Source organism: Megalobrama amblycephala, linkage group LG16 (genome assembly GCF_018812025.1).
Source record: "Megalobrama amblycephala isolate DHTTF-2021 linkage group LG16, ASM1881202v1, whole genome shotgun sequence".
Classification (NCBI taxonomy): Eukaryota; Metazoa; Chordata; class Actinopteri; order Cypriniformes; family Xenocyprididae; genus Megalobrama; species Megalobrama amblycephala.
The window spans coordinates 34,739,492-34,759,959 of NC_063059.1; the positions used below are offsets into that span (position 1 = coordinate 34,739,492).

Here is a 20,468-nt window from a genome sequence, read left to right on the forward strand (position 1 = left end):
AGCTACTAGGATAGTTTCCCGAGAACTCATTTCTACCCCAGGCCATTTTCCTGGTTGCATTTGCACCGGCAACAGGAACTCTGAAGCGGCCGACAGCGGTGTCTTTAAGTGTGGCATTTACAAACACTGTGTCTGTTGTGTACGGTGGGTTTCGTGATAACAGAGATGGAATGTAAATGCATAATTTACGCGACTGAAAGACCAAAAAGTGGGGCTGAGAGACGAAATCTATGACAACTTCCAGTATACATATATGATTCAGTGACAGTACATATGATTGAGGCGGAGAAAAGAACACAACCCTGCAGACAACATGTAAATGCCGTTATCATTGTTTTCCATGTTCGTGATGTTTACACAGCTTTTTAAAAATGCCAGGTGCCTGTATTTGACATGCGTTTGACCAATCAACATACACTCACGTCACTGATAGTTCCTATAGTGCTGGTTTAGACCCTACTCTGAAGTAGGAGCTAATTTAGTTCCCCCAAAGAGTTCCTAGAACTAAAATCTTTCCTAGTTCCTGCGGTACAAACACGGCAAAATCTGGGTACTTCAGCCAATAGTTCTAGGAACTATGAAAGGTTCCTCCGATGCAAAAGCCCCTAATATTACATACTGCACCTTTAAAGAGCACAAAGAATACATAGCACTGTATACACAAACATTGCCACAGTGTATTCTGGGATCCACAATGAAATAAGATACTATCTTTGAATCAGGTCAAAATGAGGTATCTCAGTTTTACTGTCTATGGAACAGCCTTATGTCAGGAGCCTGTAAGATGCAGTACAATGGTAGGCACCTCTCTAGATTGTGGAACAGAGCTCCGGTGCCTCGTCTTTACATAGAGGAGTGAATCCTTCAATGTCCAGGCCACATTTAACCCCAAAATCAAAAGACAAAAACTTAAATTATATTTTGCATGAAGAAAATGAGCATATTTTATGAAGCTTGTATTACAAAGCTTATTTTTAGGAACATGTTCCTTGCGGCATATTTAATGAAAATTGGGCACAGTTCCTCAAAAAATTTTTTATGTGTGATGCAAATGGGTGTTTTACTAGATTTTTTTTTTTTTTTTTGTAATTCCCATTATTTACATTTGGTGATTTTCATTAGATTATCATTACTGTAATATTACAGTAAAAGAAATCACTGTTTTGGGGGGAATTTAGAGAGAATTCACATTAAAATAATCCCATATGGCAAAGCAAAATATAATTTATTTATTTATTTCGGATTTTTGAGTGAAATGTGACTTGGGTTTAACGGTGTTTAATATTCTTTCAATGAGCATTTTATTTTTAAAATAAAAAATAACAAGGAATGTTATCCACAGTTGGGTTTCCACAATCTTCACCACATTTCTGCTGTAAACGTAATTCCTGTGGTTTTATACAGTAAGAGAACTAGAATGTCTGGCCATGGATGAAGTGCTACGTGTATGCAACAATATACTATAAGTGCTTGGACATGATACGTGACAAACAGACACACTTAACCATACCCACCCCGCCCACCACCCCCAAACCCCCAAACCCCCAAACCCCCAAAATTTCTTATAGGAAGATTAGTCCATGATATTTGCTCATGACTTGTGGGGGGAAAAAAAAAATCTTTTGGGGCCTTTGCACGTATGAAGTCTCTCAACTCAGTGTTGTCTATATATGGCTATGACCTTGAATTAATCATTTTTCAAGTGATTCTTTTTAGATGTTTAAAGACAATTGTTTTTTTTTACAAAAATGAAAATTCTACACTGTTCAAAAGTTCTAATCTTTATTTTCAGTATGATCCCTCTGTCAGTCAGGGACCTGTGTACTGTGCTTTCTTATGTATCGTTTCCTTAGGAATGTCTTATTTGGCAACTTCCACCATGCTGCTTTTGTCCATACTTGCATATTCCTGTGTGGTTTCTTAAATTCATTGAGACTTGAAATAGGTGAGCCCATCTCCTGGGGGCCAAGCAGGACCAAAATCACCAAAGAGCCTTCTACCCAATGACGGCCCTGTATATTCCCAATTGTTCAGACCTCACCGTTGGCCCCTCTGTGTAAGTTGCATGAAGTCCTTCATATGTTCAGTATGGCTTTGACTGCTTGTCCAGAGAGAGGAAGACACACTAACAAATTAACAGAGAAAAGTCTGGAGAGGATTCTGGGAAGACTGTTTAACAAACCTCAAGTTCCTCTCTCAATGTTGTGCCCTGTCCTTTACAATCTCTTCCACCTCTCCTTTACATTTTTTTGTCTTTCTCCCTCAATCTTCATCTGTCCCTGCCGCCCCCCTCAGTCCGTTCATACAGAAGGGCAGAGTTGGAGGAAAGGTGGGTTCGGCTGGAGAAAAGCCACTAAAAGGAGGCAGAGATGCAATCCTTTGCAGGTGGGGAAAGAAAGCGGGGGTTTTGGCCAGGTGGTCTGAACGGTGCCCATCAGAGTGAGCTGTAGGCATTTCAGGTGGGGCGTAGCGAATGGTGCTGGGAGCGTAAAGACTCTGAGGCCCCTGTGGGCCAAGAGCCAGGGGGTGAAAGAGCACACGTCCTGCGGCCCCACTCGCAGTCAGTCTCTGCAGTAGCTCGAAGTCTGGAGCACGCCCTCCGTGGATGGACCGGTCATCTCTGGGCAGGGACGAGGCTGAGATGGGTGGAGACAGAGTTGGGGATGGTGGGTTGAACAGACCCTTGGGTGGAGCTTCTGTCGGGGTGGAGTTTGGAGGTTGGGAAGGTGGACTGCTGCCATTGGTTCCTACACTGCTGGGCTGAGGTTGGCTCCAACGCCTCCCAGAACCTACACCTACAGTTCCTATCACTTCTTGTTCAGTCTTAATATTCGACCCGGAGCTGGTCACCACGCTCTTAAGATGCTGGATCACAGCGCGGCCGTTGTGGATCTTACCTGCTCCATTGGCCCCATTGCCTAGTTTCAGTGCCCCCTCTTCACTCTTCACCCGTTTACTGGTGGGGTTGTGGTCCCACTCGCTCTCTCTCTCATCATCCTCTTCCACCTCGCTGTCGCTGGCTTGGTCCGAAGAGGTACATGGGCTGTCATCTCTCTGACGGAACACCTCAATCCGCCTCCTCGCCTCGGGAGGACCACTTTCAGCGTCAGACTGGTGCGATCTCTTCCTGGTGCTCTCTGATTGGCTGGCAGCAGTGTGCGAAAAGGGTTCCTTCCCTTTGTGGTCTTTCTCAGACCTGCCTTTCAATGGCTGTGTCGCCGTGGAGCCTGGAGAAAAGATAACTCTGCTGATTCGGGCTGTTGAGTAACTCATTACCAGTGTATGGATGGATAATTGTGTGTGGGGCTTAGTGCATACCTTGTGCCTTTGGAGAGGTATCACGTGGGGAGGAGCTTGCTTGAAGCCGCTCTGCCCTCAGGCTTTCTGGAAGTTGTAATAAGTCCAGAGGCATGTCTGGCAGCTCTGGTCGACTGAAAATACAGATAAAAGAGTGCAAGCAGTTTACCTTAGGGAGCATTACACATTTGATAGTTTAAATGCTAAACCCTGCGCCACAGGTTAACAGTGTTCTCCAATCATTTAGTATGGCTGAATCACACAACAGGAGGTTACACTATACTGGTACCTCATATTCAGGCTGCACAATTAATCGAATTTCTAACCGGGATTATGATTATGGATGCAACGATTCCGTAATAGATGGACAGTGATAGATGGACCTCTCAACCTTTATGCTGAGGAGAAAATCCAACGCAACTTTGAGCAGACCAAGAGAAACATGATTATGTATTTCTGCTCAGCTAGTGACATGGGGCATCAACCACACGGCAAAAGCTAATACTTTTTCATATACTGTCTACTTTCTGTGCATAACATTGCTATATAATAACAGTTCTATATAAGAACATATTCTATATAAGACTGTTAAACAGATCGTAAACTAATGAAGAAAGTGAATGCAAGCACTGTGCAGCTTATGTCACTTCAGAGTTCCTACTGGCGGTGCGAATGCAACCAGGAAAATGGCCAATATGTTTATTATTTTTTTTTCATTTAAAGAAGAAACCAAACCAATGTACAGTTGACATTTGAGGCTTAATGCTATAGAAAAGCAATAAACAAAAATCAGGAAGAGTGTTTTCAGCTTGTTTTATTTTTATATAAAAATATGGCATGCAGTTGCTTCAAACAATGGTATAAAGCTTTTCAAAACATCTTTCAATGTAAATTGTGATAATTGTAATTAATAATCGCAATTAAAATTTCAAGGGAATAATCGACAATTATGATTTTTGGCATAATCGTTCAGCCCTACCTCATATAGTGCCTGTTCAAAAGATTTGAAGCACTTTAAGGCATCATAGACACGCTGGACTTCCAAAACAAAGCTGGACTTCCAATATTTTTGGCACTTTTCCATTGCATGGTACGGCTCGGTATGGCTCACTTTTGGGGGGTTTTCCACTGTGTACAGTACCTAGTACCTGGTATTTTTTAGTACCACCGTACCAATACTAAAATGTGCTGTGTAAACACTGCAGATCACTGGATTTGGAACAAGAGACACTGCTAGATTTAAACAGTCAGCAACAGCCACCGCAGTATAATTTTTTCGCACAACTTTTTAAAACGACTGTTGCACACAACTTGAAAAAATAAATGGCTGTATCGTGGTCAGTAGATGAAGTGGTGACGCAACTATAGCGATCATTCTATAATTTCACCATCTTTGAAGTGGTACTAAACTCCAGTAGAAAAGCAAACTGAGCCAAAGTAAAGCAAGCCCAGCCAAGTCATACCACACAGTGGAAAAGCGCCTTTAGTCTGCTTAAACCCCACTTTCTTACAATCAGTTGCAATCTGTAGGCTACATTTTTTCGATGACCTCTTTAATTCAGATTATTTGTCATAATACAGAAAAAAGATCTGACGCTACTTGTTTCATCGCAACTTTAAAATCACGTGTTTGGCAAATTCTAAGACAGCATCTCATGTGTCACACTGTTGCATAGTGTGTTTATATGTTGTTGTTTTTTTTTTAATCTCATCTTGTAGTTTATGTATGGTCCAGCATTTGTCTTCCTTCCTTTCAACTGTTGTTTAATTGTGCTCTATAAATACAACATTGATTTTGACATTTTACAAGAGAATCTGAGAATGTTTTGCAACAAGCTCAGTGAAAAAAATAATCCAAGATGGCAGACAAATCAAGAGAAGTGCTGAAACATATCAATAAATTAGTTGTATTTGACCCAAAATGTGTGTGTTATGTATTTTATACTTATATAATTGTTATCTTAGCAACATATGCTAATGGAAAACTCTATTTGGATCAAATGTAAACATAACCAAGTCTCATGTGCTGTGCATGAGAACTTTGTTTAATGCAAATAAATGACCTTTGCTCACTATGTACAAAAGTTCCAAATCAGTCACAGGTTTCATGATGGTTAGGAAGATTTTGTAACATAGCTATAGAGTTTCCTCCTCACAGAGAATAACAGTGTGGTAAAGAGAGGTACCCACTTCCAAACACACACACACAAACACACACATACTAGAAAAGCCCTTCTGAACATGAACATGGCTCCAGCAGGGTGCTATAGAAGTTAATTAGCTATCGTAATTACAAAGCTAATTAACTAAAACACCATTCAGCCAGAAAATTTTGACATCCATTTGGTGTAATTATATATCACCAGTCCAATTATCACTGAAATTCAGCCAATTTTTTTCTTGTTTTTGTCTGACTTCTTTGAACATGTGTGTGTGTGTATGTGTGTGTGATGAAGATTACTGTAGACAGATGGAGAGGAACAGCGTTTACAAGGGCCACTGTGGAAACTCATCACATTAACATATTTTTTTATACTGTAGCACAACACTCAAAAACACAAACACATAAGGTCACTAGGAAGCTGACCTGAGCACATAGTTGACCCAGATGACGTTACGCTCATGGGGCGCTTTGTGGTTAATGGACACGGTGGCACAGGACTGAATCCACAGATACCCTCCTCTCCTCTGCAGCCACCGATAATACCCCGTCACAACCTGCCCTTTCCGCAGCACTAAGAGTGTGCAAAGGAGTCAGATTAAATATTAGGTTTGAAAATCCAAACACCACATGAGATGGCAAAATAAGATACATTTCTTAAACCTGGATGTGAGTTACACAATTTGTTTATTTGGCTAGGGGGCGCTGTTGTCAAAATGTAAACAGCAGCTTCAGGCTCTTAAAGGGATACTTCACTCAAAACTGAAAATGTTGTTCCAAATCTGTAAGAGTTTCTTTCTTCTGTTGAACGCAAAAGAAGATATTTTGAAGAATATTGGTAACCAGACATCTGACAATAGCCACTGACTTCCATTCAATGTTTTTTCCTATTATGGAAGTCAATGGCTACTGTCAACTATCTGGTTACCAACATTCTTCAAAATATCTCCTTTTGTGTTCAACAGAAGAAAGAAACTCATACAGGTTTGGAACAACTTGAAGGTGAGTAAATGATGACAGAATTTTTGGGTGATAGGTAAAGTCTAACAGTTTGTTGGCCATTATGACAAGTTAAAACCCAAAAGCGTGATCAAGTTCATGACATGAAATACGTAAAATATAAATATTTGAAGGATTGAAAGGTGAAAAAACAAGAGCACAAATCCTGACAGGCTTACAGTCATCATGGCTCTGCCTGACGGTGTCCAGGTCTTCTGCATGGATAAAGTGGTAACAGGTTTGTCCAACTACCTCAGCTGGGCTCAGGTCCATATACTCCGAAATCCTACAAAACCCACACAAGGACACATATAAAGGCCAGTTCACACTGCACCAACAGACACTGACCAACGCAGACAATCACCAGAATACAGTACGTCACTTCCCAGACATTCCATGACCCAATAAGCGCCTACAATGCTGACTGCCATTTATTATGGCAGTTTTATTAAATGTTTACTTTATTAAATATAGGTTTGTTTCATTAACACCGAAAAAGTCTTGTTTTTGAGTACACGTAAATTTGATCCAATGTCTCAAATATACTTTAGGCCATGTAATGTAATTCTATTCCACAGGCTTGGGACATAGTGTTAATGCAATAACACATATGGAAAACATTATTATTTACAAACTTGTGGGCTCAGCTGAAGTGCGCATCGAGGGTGCATAGTGGCCACAAAGGGGGCATTCGCGAGCACCCTTCTGAACCTATAATGATGAATGGGACACCCTACGGTCTCGTGGACTTAACGGACATGTGCACGCATAGAAAGTGCATAGAAGTGTGCCATTTGGGATTCAGCCAATGTAAATGAGACTGAAAGGCATGCTGGGAGGTTACCTGTTCTCACAGTAGGTGATCTGCAGGTCCATGTTGACACGGAAGACAAACATGTTACTTTCCATGCGCACCTCATTGAGCGTGGAGGGCGGAAGCGTGTGGGCTAGAGCGACCAATCCCATTGGCCGATGCAAGGGGCGGGAGGAGCCTGGCACCAGGGCTGGCCGACACCGAATCCGACCTGTCACATGAATCACCTGAATTCACCGGAATTAAATGAGCAGTTCAGTTTATGAAATCATTCAATCATTCATAAAAATTATTAAATGCTGATATTCTAGTCAAACGTTATTTATATGTTTTCAAACAACTGTTCAGATTTTTGTATTCACTATGCTGTTTATCAAACCACAACAAATAGCATATTTTACAGAATATATATAGCATTTTTTTTTTTTTATCTAAAACATGCTGCAACTTATGGGCTTCAGTTATAATCTCTCCTCACATTAATTTTTAACAGTTTGTGTGGTAATTCAATTTCGATTTAAATTCGTTTAGGCTTGGTGTTTATAACATAGGTTGTTTATAATGGATTTTATACTTATATTTTTTATTCATGTTCTGCATACCATTAGATATAAAGTATTATTTGTGGGGTGAGGGGGAACTAAAATCTTATAATGTTTGTAAACATTTTGTTTTATTTACCAGTATTTTATATGGCCGTAATAATAAAAATGACTTAAACACCGCTGTGACTTGTCTGTACTTTTTTTTTCTTTCTACAATGCAATTTTGACTCGACCATTTCTGGAAAATAGGGTACAAGAGTACAGAGACAAGACAGCCGTTGCAGATTCTTCCTCTGCTATTTACTTTTGCTTAGCAAAATATTCAATGTTCATGAGCAGCAACCAAGTCATAGTTTTATGTAACAGCAGCAGCTCTGGGCATGTGACCAAAAGCGCAAATCTTATTGGTTGTCCGGTTTTTCCAGTTTCACAGCGCAATGGAAAGGATATTAGAATGGCTCTTTGTAAAAAAATTCAGTCAATTTGATGGGATGCGAATGTGTGCGTCATTCAGAACAGAAGCATCAACAGTCTTTATTCAAATTAAGATGTTTAATTACACTGAGATCTTAAAGGGAAGTCATCATTTACTCAAATTGTTTAAAACCTGCATGAATTTCTTTCATCTGCTGAACACAAAAGAAGATATTTTGAAGAATATGTCTAACCAAACAGTTATGGGCTTCCATAGTATAGAAAAAATACTCAATGGTGTCCTTCAAGTGTCTGGTTACCAACATTCTTCAAAATATCATCTTTTGTGTTCGACAGAAGAAAGAAACTCACAGCTTTGGAGCAACTTGAAGGTGAGTAAATGATGACAGAATTTTCAACTATCCCTTTAAGACAACATGTCCAACGTGAAGGACTCACTTTATAGCCCGAGGATTTAACGTGGAGGCCACGCTTGGTGAGGGTGGATTTCATCCGGATGAAGAAGCCACGTTCTGACAACTCTCTGACAGGAGAACAGGGGCTGGATGGTGCTACGGGGGAAAACACACAACACAAAGATATCCACCTTAGAACAATATTTCACTGTCCACAGATCTGATATGAACATAAAAAGTAACACTTTAGATTAGGGAACACATTCACTATTAACTAGGAGTTTTTCCTCAAAAAACTCCTAATTATTGCTTATTGATAGTAAAAAAGTTGGATGTTGTGGTGGTTGTTTAGGTATTGGGTAGGATTATGGGATGTAGAATATGGTCACACAGAATAAGGCATTAATATGTTCTTTATAAGTACTAATAAACAGCCAATATTCTAGTAATATGCAAGCTAAGAAGCAACTAGTTAATAGTGAATGTGTTCCCTAAATCTAAAGTGTTACCACAATTGCATTTTTTGTTTTCATATGATTCAGTCAAATCGTATGAATAGTTATGTTTTTTTCAAGCTCAGAACAACCAATGTGGACAAATATGCAGGAAAGGTCTTTACCGTGGTCCACTTATAATGTTTGTCAAGGTTTTATTGCACCAAAAGCTGTAATATTTTTGTTTTTCATGATCATTTTCCATCCTCTCTCTGATCCTTAGAAGCGTTTTTGGCTGCTGGGCTTTAAGCCTCCTATGCAAATACCCTCTTGACAATGAGAAACAGCACTTTCCTGCTGAGCGGCTGGTGTTCTACCTAGGATCAGCACAAGATCTGATGGGATTTGGTGTGCCAACACCAAATAGTGTATGTGGGTGGTTATGTACTGTATCTTATTGATGACAAAAGGTTACTGCTGTGCAGTTTCATTATATGGTTTGAGTCCTGAAAGTTACAGTATATTTTTAGAGACTCCATAAGTATTGGAAAAATAAGAGTTAAATAAAGCTAGACCTCTGAAGGCATGTTACCTGGTTCAGGGGTGCCAGCCAGAGAGGATGCGGAGGCGGAGCTTGAAGCACTCTCGTGGGACGTTTGACAGCCTGCCTCCGCCCGGAGGTGTGGCCTAATGCCAAGACGCTCTGCCATTTCGACATGATCCGCAGGGTGGATGTAATCGAACACACTACTGCCAGTCAACTCGACCTGAGCAGACAGATACACGCATACATACACATGCACACAGATCAATACAGAGTAACATTAATTTAAGAAACATGACATAGATCACAACATATTGGCTAACAACCAATGAGAGACCCTGAAAAAAGATTGCTATTCCTACATTTGTAATGCTCAAGTGTACGCAAGCGCACACATATTCCTAAACCCTTACGCTGGGGAAGCAAACATCTGAGAAAGATAAAAGCAATGCTACACATAAAACATTAATTATGGTGTACCATGACCTAGACTGAATATTCTACCTGCTGCATTTTACAAAACGTATAAGAAACTCAAAACAGGCGAGCTTCATAAAACTTAACATGGCAACCATGTATAGACTTAATGTTATACAAATGAACAAGAGAAAAACCTACAAATTTAGTTTAGACAAAAAGTTCTGTCACCATTTACTCACCCTCATGTCATTCAAATCCATTTTCCTCCTCCCATAGAACACAAAAGCATGTTTTTACCATAGAAACAAAAGTGGAAAGGGGACCAAGATGGTCAAGATCTTTTTGACTCCAAGGCCCCCCATTGTTCACTACAATATTCAGGGGCCCAGCATTCCTAGTTTCTGTCAAGTTCATTTATAGAAGAATTTTTCATTTTAAGCTTCCAACTCTTTTTAACCAGTGCTTTACTTGAAAAATGCAAATCATTATAAAAAAATGCCCATGGATTTTTAAGATTTTATTCACATGACTCCTTCTCCTACAGGTGTAGAAATCACACTTTTAAAATTAGACTACGTCATATATCCAGGTTTTCCAAGAAAGTAGGAATCCTAATTCTTTGACGGAAAAACTAAGAAATATCTTTATTTTTATTTGCTTTTGATCTTGCCCATCTTGGTCCACTTTCGACTTGCATGGTATGCATGGTAACAAGCAGCTTGCTTTTGTCTTCCATGGAAGAAGGAAAATGGATTTGAATCATTTCATTTAATTTCTAGAATATTAAGTCTATACATGGTTGGTGTGTTAAGTTTTATAAAGCTCACCCATTTTGAGTTTCTTTTCTTTTCTTTTCTTTTCTTTTTGAGTTACATTTTATAAAATGCAGCAGGTAGAATATTCAGTTTTGTTTTTAAATCGGAAACATGAAGAAGATTTGACAAGTGACAAAATTAGAAAAAAAAACCTATTTCAAATTATATTAATTTCTTAAAAAAAATGTATTTAATCATTTTGCACATTTATTTTATTTTTATGGCTTTAAAAGACAGGAATGATCACATGGATGTTATTTTTAATTGACCTTTTTATGAAAAAAGAGCAACCTGGACATTCTGCAAAACATATTCTTTTGTGTTGCACAAAAAAAAAAGGCACACAAGTTTTGGCTGACAAGACGAGTACACGATAACAGTTTTTTTTTAAATATTCCCTTAACACCTTTACTTAACTAGTAAGGGTGAAGAAATGGTGTAATTTGCAATTCTGCAATTCCTGGATCTATAAAAAAGTAATCTGTGTGGGTCAGATTTCATTCAACAGTATCTTGATAAAAGGCCGGTTTCTCCCTCACACCCTTGTCTGTGGGACACAGCCATTTATTATGGGATTAGATCCATTTACGGAGGGATTTTAAAGGATTTTCCGCTGGCCGTCAAGGACACTAATGTGTGTGTGCAAGGCAGGTTGCATGCAAACAGAGGGAAGAGCAGAAAGGAGACGGTGGATGAAAAGCAGGGCTGTGTAATTGGGGATCAGTTGAGGGATGAATTGAGAAGAGTCTGGGGTTTTAAGCCTGTGTCGACTAATTGAGAGGTAAAGGTGGAGGTAAATCCAGCAGACAGGTGGTCTGGCTCAGAGAACTTAATCTGATCCTCAATGCCTTGGAGAGGGTTGTTTAGCTTGTTGGAGTGGCGGTGATGGGATCTCAGATGTTTGGAAGCAAGTAGACACCCAAAGGTGCATGAAGGAGCTTTTGGGAAATCTCAATTAAAAGGATCCACTGGAGGACACTGGGTTTGTAAGAAATGTAACTATGGAAAAAGCATGCGAGAAAGGCTATAGGTTGGGACTGGAATAGCATTGGAAATTCTGATTTACTGCAATGAATTTGTTCATTTAGACAATTAGTTTAAAAAAAAAAATGGTTCATTGATTAACCGAGTCAACACTGACAAATTGGTCCTGAAATTCTCTTTAATTTAACATGCAATATTCCTTTAAATATTTCTTTTTCTTTTTTTTTCTTTTAACTTTAATTTTTATTTAAAATGGCCCATGGTATCCATTTCATTGCGTTTTTAAGAGGCTATGTCAAGTCAAAACAGTGAAACTTTAAAAATCTCAAGACACCTGCATTCTTTTCCATTTTGTTGCTCTCCATCTTGCTGTTTTTGAAAACAAGAACATGTCCTGTGTGAACTGCTCCTTACTTTTTCTGTGCTGTTGCTTTCAGTATGTGTGGCGGCCTGTAGTATGGTGTCAGGGGCCATTCACTGGACGCGTTTTTGCATTCAAAATCAGCTAGACGCAGTGAAATGGAATAGAATGCATGTGTCTTAAGACACTTTCAAGTTTAACTGTGTTCATCTTGACACAGTAGTGCTCATGGTGCAACACAGAAAAACTTCAGCTTTGATCTGAAGGGATTGAAGACTGATGCAGAGATGGCTTTTTTTCTGCTGAACAGGTAAAGGCCTGTACACACCGGGACGAATATCACACGCTCTTATCGCCAGCGTTTTTCGAGATGTTTTTTGTGTTCATACCCAAGCGATTTTCACTGGCGATGTGCAGAGTGAACGTGCAAATTCACTCCCTGACAGTATATGGCGCTTGTGCTTAATGGTAGTGCAAATAAACATATTTATGATATTAATAAAGTTAAAGAAGATAAAAATGCAGATATAAAATGGCATATATGGCATATATATGACATATGAGAGATGGTAGTCAGAAACGGTAGTGCAAATAAGCCACAATGACAGTAGTGCAAGTGAACGGTAATGCAAATAAACATATTTATGAAATAGACATTTTATGAAATAGACATATTTATGCAAGAGACCATTGCCAATAAATGGTGCCTTTTTAAATCGGCACCACTATATTACTATATAGTAAGTCAAAGGTAGCCTACCAGTACTTAAATTGGTACCAAGTCAATACAAAAATTGTGTAATTTATCTAATGATACCAATCTTTCTATTGAATCTGTCTACCTTTATATCCATTTTTTTGTGTTGTTCAATTAACCTAATGCACGGATCCATTATATTGTCACACATACAATATTTTCTTAACTGTTTATGTTCACTTAAAGGTGCTAAAGAGGATCTTTTCGTCAACTGAGAAACCAAAGACTGTTACTGAGTTTTTGAAATGAGCGCAAAGGAACGCCACCCAAAACTCGTGCACAAGTATTGGAACACGAGTGTTTACCACCGGCATTCGCTGTGTTGTCTTAGTGGATTCATTATGTCGGACTCACCGCAGGTAACTCATAATCTGCAGTTGTTACTCCTGTCTCCTGACAAAAACATTGCATGCAGCGCCTGTGGAGTGTGGAAAGTTACTGGAGCGCGCAGCCGTGCAGGTCTCGCACAAGGAACATCATGGCAGTGATTGACAAGCCAGAGGGCCAATCCGTGCACGTCTTTCACAAGGAACGTAATGGCAGTGATTGACAAGCCAGAGAGCCAATCGTTTACGCTATTGGCTGATGTTTTTAAGGCCCTACCTCATGCACAGATGATGTATATTAATATTATTCCTTTCAGTGCACTTAATAAATAGTCTTTTATCAGTTAGTAAATACAGTTTCAAGTAATATTGCAAAAATGTATAAAACAAAACATCCTGTGTTTACGTGGATACTCGTCAAGACCGGCATTTTGACATAATTTTGTGTGTATTTGCTCATACGTGCACAAATGATCTATCAAAGTGTGCAAGTACTGCATTGAGTTCTCTTTCACAGCGTCTTGCGCTTGAATGGCTTAAAATCACTTGAATGTTTAAACTGACAAGACTTAAAAACAGGTGAAAATGATAAACTTTCTTGAGTAAACAGCACTGGCTAAACATTCAGATAGGTGATTATAGTTTTAGGGGGGTCGAGATGACAGACAAAAGGGTCTAGATCCGGCCCTGATGATAGAGAGGCAAACTGCAGCTTTAATTTATATTGAAATATTCTTATTTTATATCCTTATATTTTATCATTAATTACCTGTATAAAATTAACATCCCAACAGCCATAACAAGAACCCAAAAGAATGAATCGTTTGAAAATCAGACATCAATAGAAAGGCTCTGCAAAGAACCAGAGAGATGTTGAAAGAGGAATGAGAAATAGAAGAAGTGAGAAAAGGTTGTTGGTAAGTGTTAAGAAGAGGGTTAAGAAGAGAGGGAGAGAGAGGGTGCGGGAGAGAGCAAGAGAAAGACATGATATAAATAATAGCTAGGATTTAATATGTATGAGGCGTCCGGGCAGTTGTCCACAACACTCTCTCTCAGTCTGCTTCTGACTGATGGGAGAGGAGCAAGAGAAGAGGACGAGGAGGAGGCAGAGGAAGAGATGGGGAGGAGGCAAGGTGATGGGTCTGCATACTAATCAGCCTAGGATCAATTTCCCACCCCATACGCCCCTCCACATTTCCCAGATGGTGTGGCTTTGGCCTTGGAGAGGAGACGAGAGGCTAAGCTCCTAGACCTCCATCTAGGCCCGGAGCTTTGGCTTCTGTAGGCCAAGCAGCCTAGAAGCAGGTGTATCATCCTCTTTCAAGGTTCCTAACCCTGCGTAATCCGCCTAAGGAACCCTACTGTCTTTTGAGAGGTCACAAGGATTAACCAGAATGGATGGCTCTATCTACGATGGCGTGTCATGACCTATGACACAAGGTAACAAGTGGGGTCTTGTGCTTACAGTTAATGTATTTCCTCCGGTGTTGACCTCAGAGACCCAGACAGAGGCTGGAGTGAAGGACTGTGGCCATGTAAACTCTACCAGGCAACAATACAGTGCTGCAGTGATGCCATGTTTTTGTAGGATAACTCGGAAGTTGGCATCACACTGGTTCCCTCAACAAAAACCCAATAGATTTTTCTATGGACTTTTGGATTATCGCAAAAAATAACGTCTGTGATCAACAAAAGTTTATAATACTGACACATTTTGTCCATCAAGATTTTTGCAACTTTTATGAACTTTGAAGCCTAAAAACAACTGCCAGAAATAAAAAGCTAAGCTTAAAGGGTTAGTTCACCCAAAAATGAAAATTCTGTCATTTATTACTTACCCTCATGCCGTTCCACACCCGTAAGACCTTCGTTCATCTTCAGAACACAAATTAAGATATTTTAGTTGAAATCCGATGGCTCCATGAGGCCTCCAGAGGGAGCAATGGAGGCTAAGCTTCCTCTCTCAAGATCCATAAAGGTACTAAAAACATATTTAAATCGGTTCATGTGAGTACAGTGGTTCAATATTAATATTATAAAGAGACGAGAATATTTTTGGAGCGCCAAAAAACAAAACAAAATAACGACTTATTTAGTGATGGCAGATTTCAAAACACTGCTTCAGGAAGCTTCGGAGCATAATGAATCAGCGTGTCGAATCAGCGGTTCGGAGCGCCAAAGTCACGTGATTTCAGCCCTTGGCAGTTTGACACGCGATCTGAATTATGATTCGATACACTGATTCATTATGCTCCGATGCTTCATGAAGCAGTGTTTTGAAATCGGCCATCACTAAATAAGTCGTTATTTTGTTTTTTTGCACTCCAAAAATATTCTCGTCGCTTTATAATATTAATATTGAACCACTGTACTCACATGAACCGATTTAAATATGTTTATAGTACCTTTATGGATCTTGAGAGAGGAAGTGTCCATTGCTCCCTATGCAGGCCTCACGGAGCCATCGGATTTCAATTAAAATATTTTAATTTGTGTTCTGAAGATTAACACAGGTCTTACGGGTGTGGAACGGCATGAGGGTAAGTAATAAATGACAGAATTTAGATTTTTGGGTGAACTAACCCTTTAAACTATAAACAGACTACACCACAGTTGCTCGACTTCAACATCACCACCACTCAATGTCCGACAACTCTTTCAGTCACTTTATTAAAAAGAAAAAATGCCCTGTTTGATATCCCCAGTACTGTCTGTAGTCCCATTTAACCACTTGTTAGCAACCGCCTTTTTCAAGATATGTAAAAGCACACCTGACTGATATGATGTTTCTTGTGATTCTAAACACCTTTTGATATTAGTCTTAAATGCTTTTTACATTTTGTATACAAAATGAAAGTTAGTAAAATTGATTATCTTCCAGTTTCACAGACAAGTCTTAAGCTAGTCCCAGACTAAAATGCATGTTTGAGCTGTTTTAAAATGAAAACCCGCCTCCCCTCACTCACTTGTTTCATTTGCTCCGGATGAATATTGTTGGTGTTACAGGGCTTGAATTTCGGCGTGGGTGAATTTTACTCATTCCCACAGATTTTGTGCTCACACTCAAAGTGTGTGCACATAAAGCAGCCTCTCAGTACTAAAAAGAGTTATTTTTTGCTAGCCACAGTGGCTGGTGAGCAAAAAAGTTAATGTCAAGACCTGGCACTTCTCACATGTTGCCGGTACTTTGCCCCAAACCGGAACGTGATTTTAACTTAGGGGGAACACCCCAAGCCACTTTCAATAAAAGGGAGTTTCTGTGAACTGTTCCAAATAAGTGATGCAATTTTCAGTTTGGATGCTTCTTAAAGGTCCACTTACATTTACCACTGTTCAATAGTTGTTTCAGTAGGAATCCATGCAATCTGAAATTTCACATAAGGATGAAAGTTTTCCCCACGCAGATTTCGCAGAAGTTGGCCAAGTGAATTCGGCGTGTTGACTAACAGAAAACTGCTTGGTTTAAAAGTGACTACTGTGTGAGCTGTGCTTCATACATCGCTACACTATTGATAATAGACAATAGACATTTTTGTGCCCGTGAAATTTTGCCAAAGATTTTGCTTTAGAAGGAGGGGCATTTCCTCAGAGGGGCAAACTTCCTCAGCAGTGTCTTCTCAAAAAAACTGGATGAGAAAATAATGAATATTACAAAAATAAACCAATGCAAATATTACAAAATGTGACATTAAAAAGTGTAAGTCACTCGTTTTTATAAAGTAACACTGTCCAACAGGGACACCCGCAGGTAAAGTTACAGCAGGAGGCTTGCCTCTCCTGAGCCTATTGACTTTAAACAGAACCCCTAAATTGTGAACTGGGTTTGGTGAGGGGTAAATGAGAATGAATCCTGCCTCCTGATTTCGTGCACGTTCTCAAATCGGCCTAAATTAAGGCAATGATAGCGTTAATGGGAAGACTAATTTAAAAAGTAAGTAAACAACTTATTTTACTGTAGATATCACTGCGTTATGTCACGTCAAAATCAAACTTAAAATCGCCTGAAAAAATGATGACTGTAGGGGGTTTTAGTACCCAATCAGCTTGGGGAAATCAGTCTTTTTGTTCTCTCTTTATAATGTTTATTTAACCAGGAAAATTAAGTGTAACAGGGACATAAATTTACATTTGATTGATGTATAAAAAAAGTGAAATAAAAAAACCCTCCTCATTTTAAAACACCACCACACCACCACTGTTTAGAAGGTAGTTCCTTGTAAGCATTGAGTCTGCTGTGCCTACAGAGCTTTTCTGTTGTAGCCTGTCAAATAGAAAGAATCATTTGTTTCTGGAAAACCAGACAAAATAAAACTTCTTCTGAATATGCCTCCTGCTCGTGCATGTATTCAGGAATCAGAACTTGTCAATAATGAAACAGCAAGACGCCCATAAAGCGTTGACCACTAACAATTTCACTTGTTTTCTCAACCAGCCGTACTCATTCACATCTATTTTCCCTCCTAAACTCACTATCTGTCCTCCCATCCCCCTCAGACCCATCCAAGAGTGTGTTTGTGTGTGTGTGTGTGTGTGTGTGTATTCTTTTTTGCCACACAATCAATGTGGCTTTTAAGATGTCTATCGATTTGTTCCCGAGACAGACCCCGGCTCGCTGGAGCGACGCTTTGATTGCTGTGCGAGTAATTACTGTTATTATTTATGCATCTGGGTGAAATGGCAGGACTTAACATTCCCTGTACAAGAGGCCACAGGCAATCAACAGAGAGAAAGCACCTGGAGAGGCGAGAGGCTCAAGAGAGGAAGAGAGCTGGAGAAATGAGCACAGGGACACAGGGAAATTCACAATACGCAAAAAAACCGCAATCATAGATGAACACAGATGAAAGCATATCGCTGGTGTTTTATAGTATAAATTAGGAATGTCAATCCAGATTAAAATCGAAATAATTACAAGATGCATCAATTAATTAATCAATCAATCAATCACAATAATGGCATATTTCAATATTTGTCCAAGTTAGACACATATTGATCTTTCACACAAAAAGCGCTTCATCTATTTAAAAAAAAAAAAAAAAACAATATTAAAATGTATTGTGTATATCAATTTCTAAAGTCCCCCTGCAGTCAAAAATGTTATCCCTTAGAACTCACCTTTGATAATCAAAATGACATATTTAAACGTTCTTTCCTGTGAACATAATTTCTATAATACCTTGAATGTAACTCTACACCCTTGCTTCATTTTGGATATGAGGAACCATGAATATGCAAATTAGTCCCCGCCTCCACTCAATCACACCAGCTCGGACTACCTGATCCACTCACTCAACTAAACACTACACAATGGCAAGTGGAAATATTGGTTTAATTTACCCATATATATTTGAACCAGAATCTGATTCAGAAGAAAAAGAGCGAATTATACAGGGTCGTCTACAAGTCGACATATCAGAATGGTAATGGTCTCTACAACGTTGGACACATATTGGTAATTAATATGATTAGCCTTTGGCTTGACTATGTTATCAATCAGCTAATAATGTGTTGCTAATGTTACACAAACCATGTTCCCGTTCACCATCTCAGAGTCAGACAGCTGCCTTCTAAAACTCAGCATCCTTAAAAACGCTTTGAACATCATAGAAATATAGTTCATCATATACATAATTCACCCGCTATATTGCTATATGTACCCGATTTTTCCTTTCTTAAAGGTGTTCTTGTGCTCACTGTGTTAAAGCCCCGCCTGCACATTGACAGGATTGGTCACATGTTTGTGATGGTAGGAAACAATGTTTTTGAGACCATCTTTGGTTCACTGCAGTTTTAAGTAGAAAATACTCAGCAATGGTGTTGACTGATGAATTTGCACATGATTTGTCTTAAAAGTATATTAAAAACACCACAGAGACATAGGAGCAACCAAAACACTAAAATAATTAGTTAGTTGCACTAAATTAACACATTAAATTAACAACCCAAGCATGAAGTATGCTACAATGTGTAAGTGTTTTCGTCTTACCTGTGAAAGGCCAAGGTAGATGGACACAGTCTCTGAGATATAAAGAAATCTGCCTTCTTGACTGACCACGAACACGAATCCATCCAGAGACTGCAAAGAGAAAAACAGAATTGTAGCTGAAACTAAAGCTGTACGGTTTAAGCCCAAATCTCACACACATTTGTTTTTCTGAGACACACATACTGACCAGTTAAAACGTAATATCTAATAATACACTACAGTTAAAATTATAATAAAATACTTTACATGTGCTTTAGTATGTTATTCAACACAATAAGTGTACTTCTTTAAAGCATGGCAAAAGATTATTAAATTTTAATTTTAGTTAGTGTGTAATGTTGCTGTTTGATCATAAACAACATCTGCAAAGTTACGACACTCAAAGTTCAATGCTAAGGGAGATATTTTCTTTTACAGAAACCGCTTTTTAAGGACTACAACAAACGGCTGGTAGGGACTATAACAAGCTTCTTCCTGGGTGACATCACAAACCCCAAAATGTACATAATTCCTGACCCCGGGGAACACACAACAAAGGGGGTGAGGCCATGTTGGGCTGTTTTAGAGGAGAGGAAGAGTTGTTGTAGTAGAGTGTTGTTGACATGCCGTCATTTAACGCCGGACTCCTTCACAAATGAGGGTCAATTCAATGCTGAATTTGCATGAAAGATTAACATGACGCCACATGCTAGTCGAAGTTGAATCAACTCCACAGCAACTACATAAATTTATCCACTAACCATTCAGAAACGTCCAGTTTCATTCTAAAAGTTGTAACTTCTTCCTGAGTCTCTCCATCAGTGTCGACTCCGGTTTGAACAATGTAAGGCTGAACACCGTTACTGACAATCCTCATTTTGGCTGCGTGAGATTCTCCAGCTTTGTTGTTGTTGAGCAACCGAAGCGCAAGCTGTTAAAGCTCCGCCCTCTTCTGGAAAGAGGGCAGGGAGCAGCAGCTCATTTGCATTTTCCACACAAAAACGGCGTGTTTTTGCTCACACCCAAATAGGAGCAAATTTGAAAAGTGACACATTCTGGGGTCACCAGAGACTTATGACTTGTGAAAAGGGGCATAATAGGTCCCCTTTAAAACTTAATTTGACATTATTACAAAGTGCACTTTTAAAACTCTACTTAAGTGTGTTATGAAACACAGTCGTGAAAGTGTACTCTCTTTAAGTTCACTTAAGTGGCC

The 20,468-nt window shown here is 39.2% G+C and overlaps 1 protein-coding gene across 5 annotated transcripts in view; it reads right to left on the bottom strand.

Moving 5' to 3' along the window:
* Nucleotides 1-1,768: 1,768 nt before the first annotated feature.
* Nucleotides 1,769-20,468, bottom strand: part of npas1 (neuronal PAS domain protein 1) — an 86,088-nt gene continuing 67,388 nt past the window's right edge. For all 5 annotated transcript variants that reach the window (XM_048161301.1, XM_048161299.1, XM_048161300.1 and 2 more), the window contains 8 exons: nucleotides 19,274-19,363; nucleotides 9,673-9,847; nucleotides 8,690-8,802; nucleotides 7,302-7,498; nucleotides 6,637-6,743; nucleotides 5,885-6,032; nucleotides 3,319-3,431; nucleotides 1,769-3,227 (listed from right to left, as the gene is read on the bottom strand). In XM_048161301.1, coding sequence (XP_048017258.1) covers nucleotides 2,263-3,227; nucleotides 3,319-3,431; nucleotides 5,885-6,032; nucleotides 6,637-6,743; nucleotides 7,302-7,498; nucleotides 8,690-8,802; nucleotides 9,673-9,847; nucleotides 19,274-19,363 — 1,908 coding nt within the window. In that variant the 3' untranslated portion in view covers nucleotides 1,769-2,262. The remainder of the gene's footprint in view (nucleotides 3,228-3,318; nucleotides 3,432-5,884; nucleotides 6,033-6,636; nucleotides 6,744-7,301; nucleotides 7,499-8,689; nucleotides 8,803-9,672; nucleotides 9,848-19,273; nucleotides 19,364-20,468) is intronic.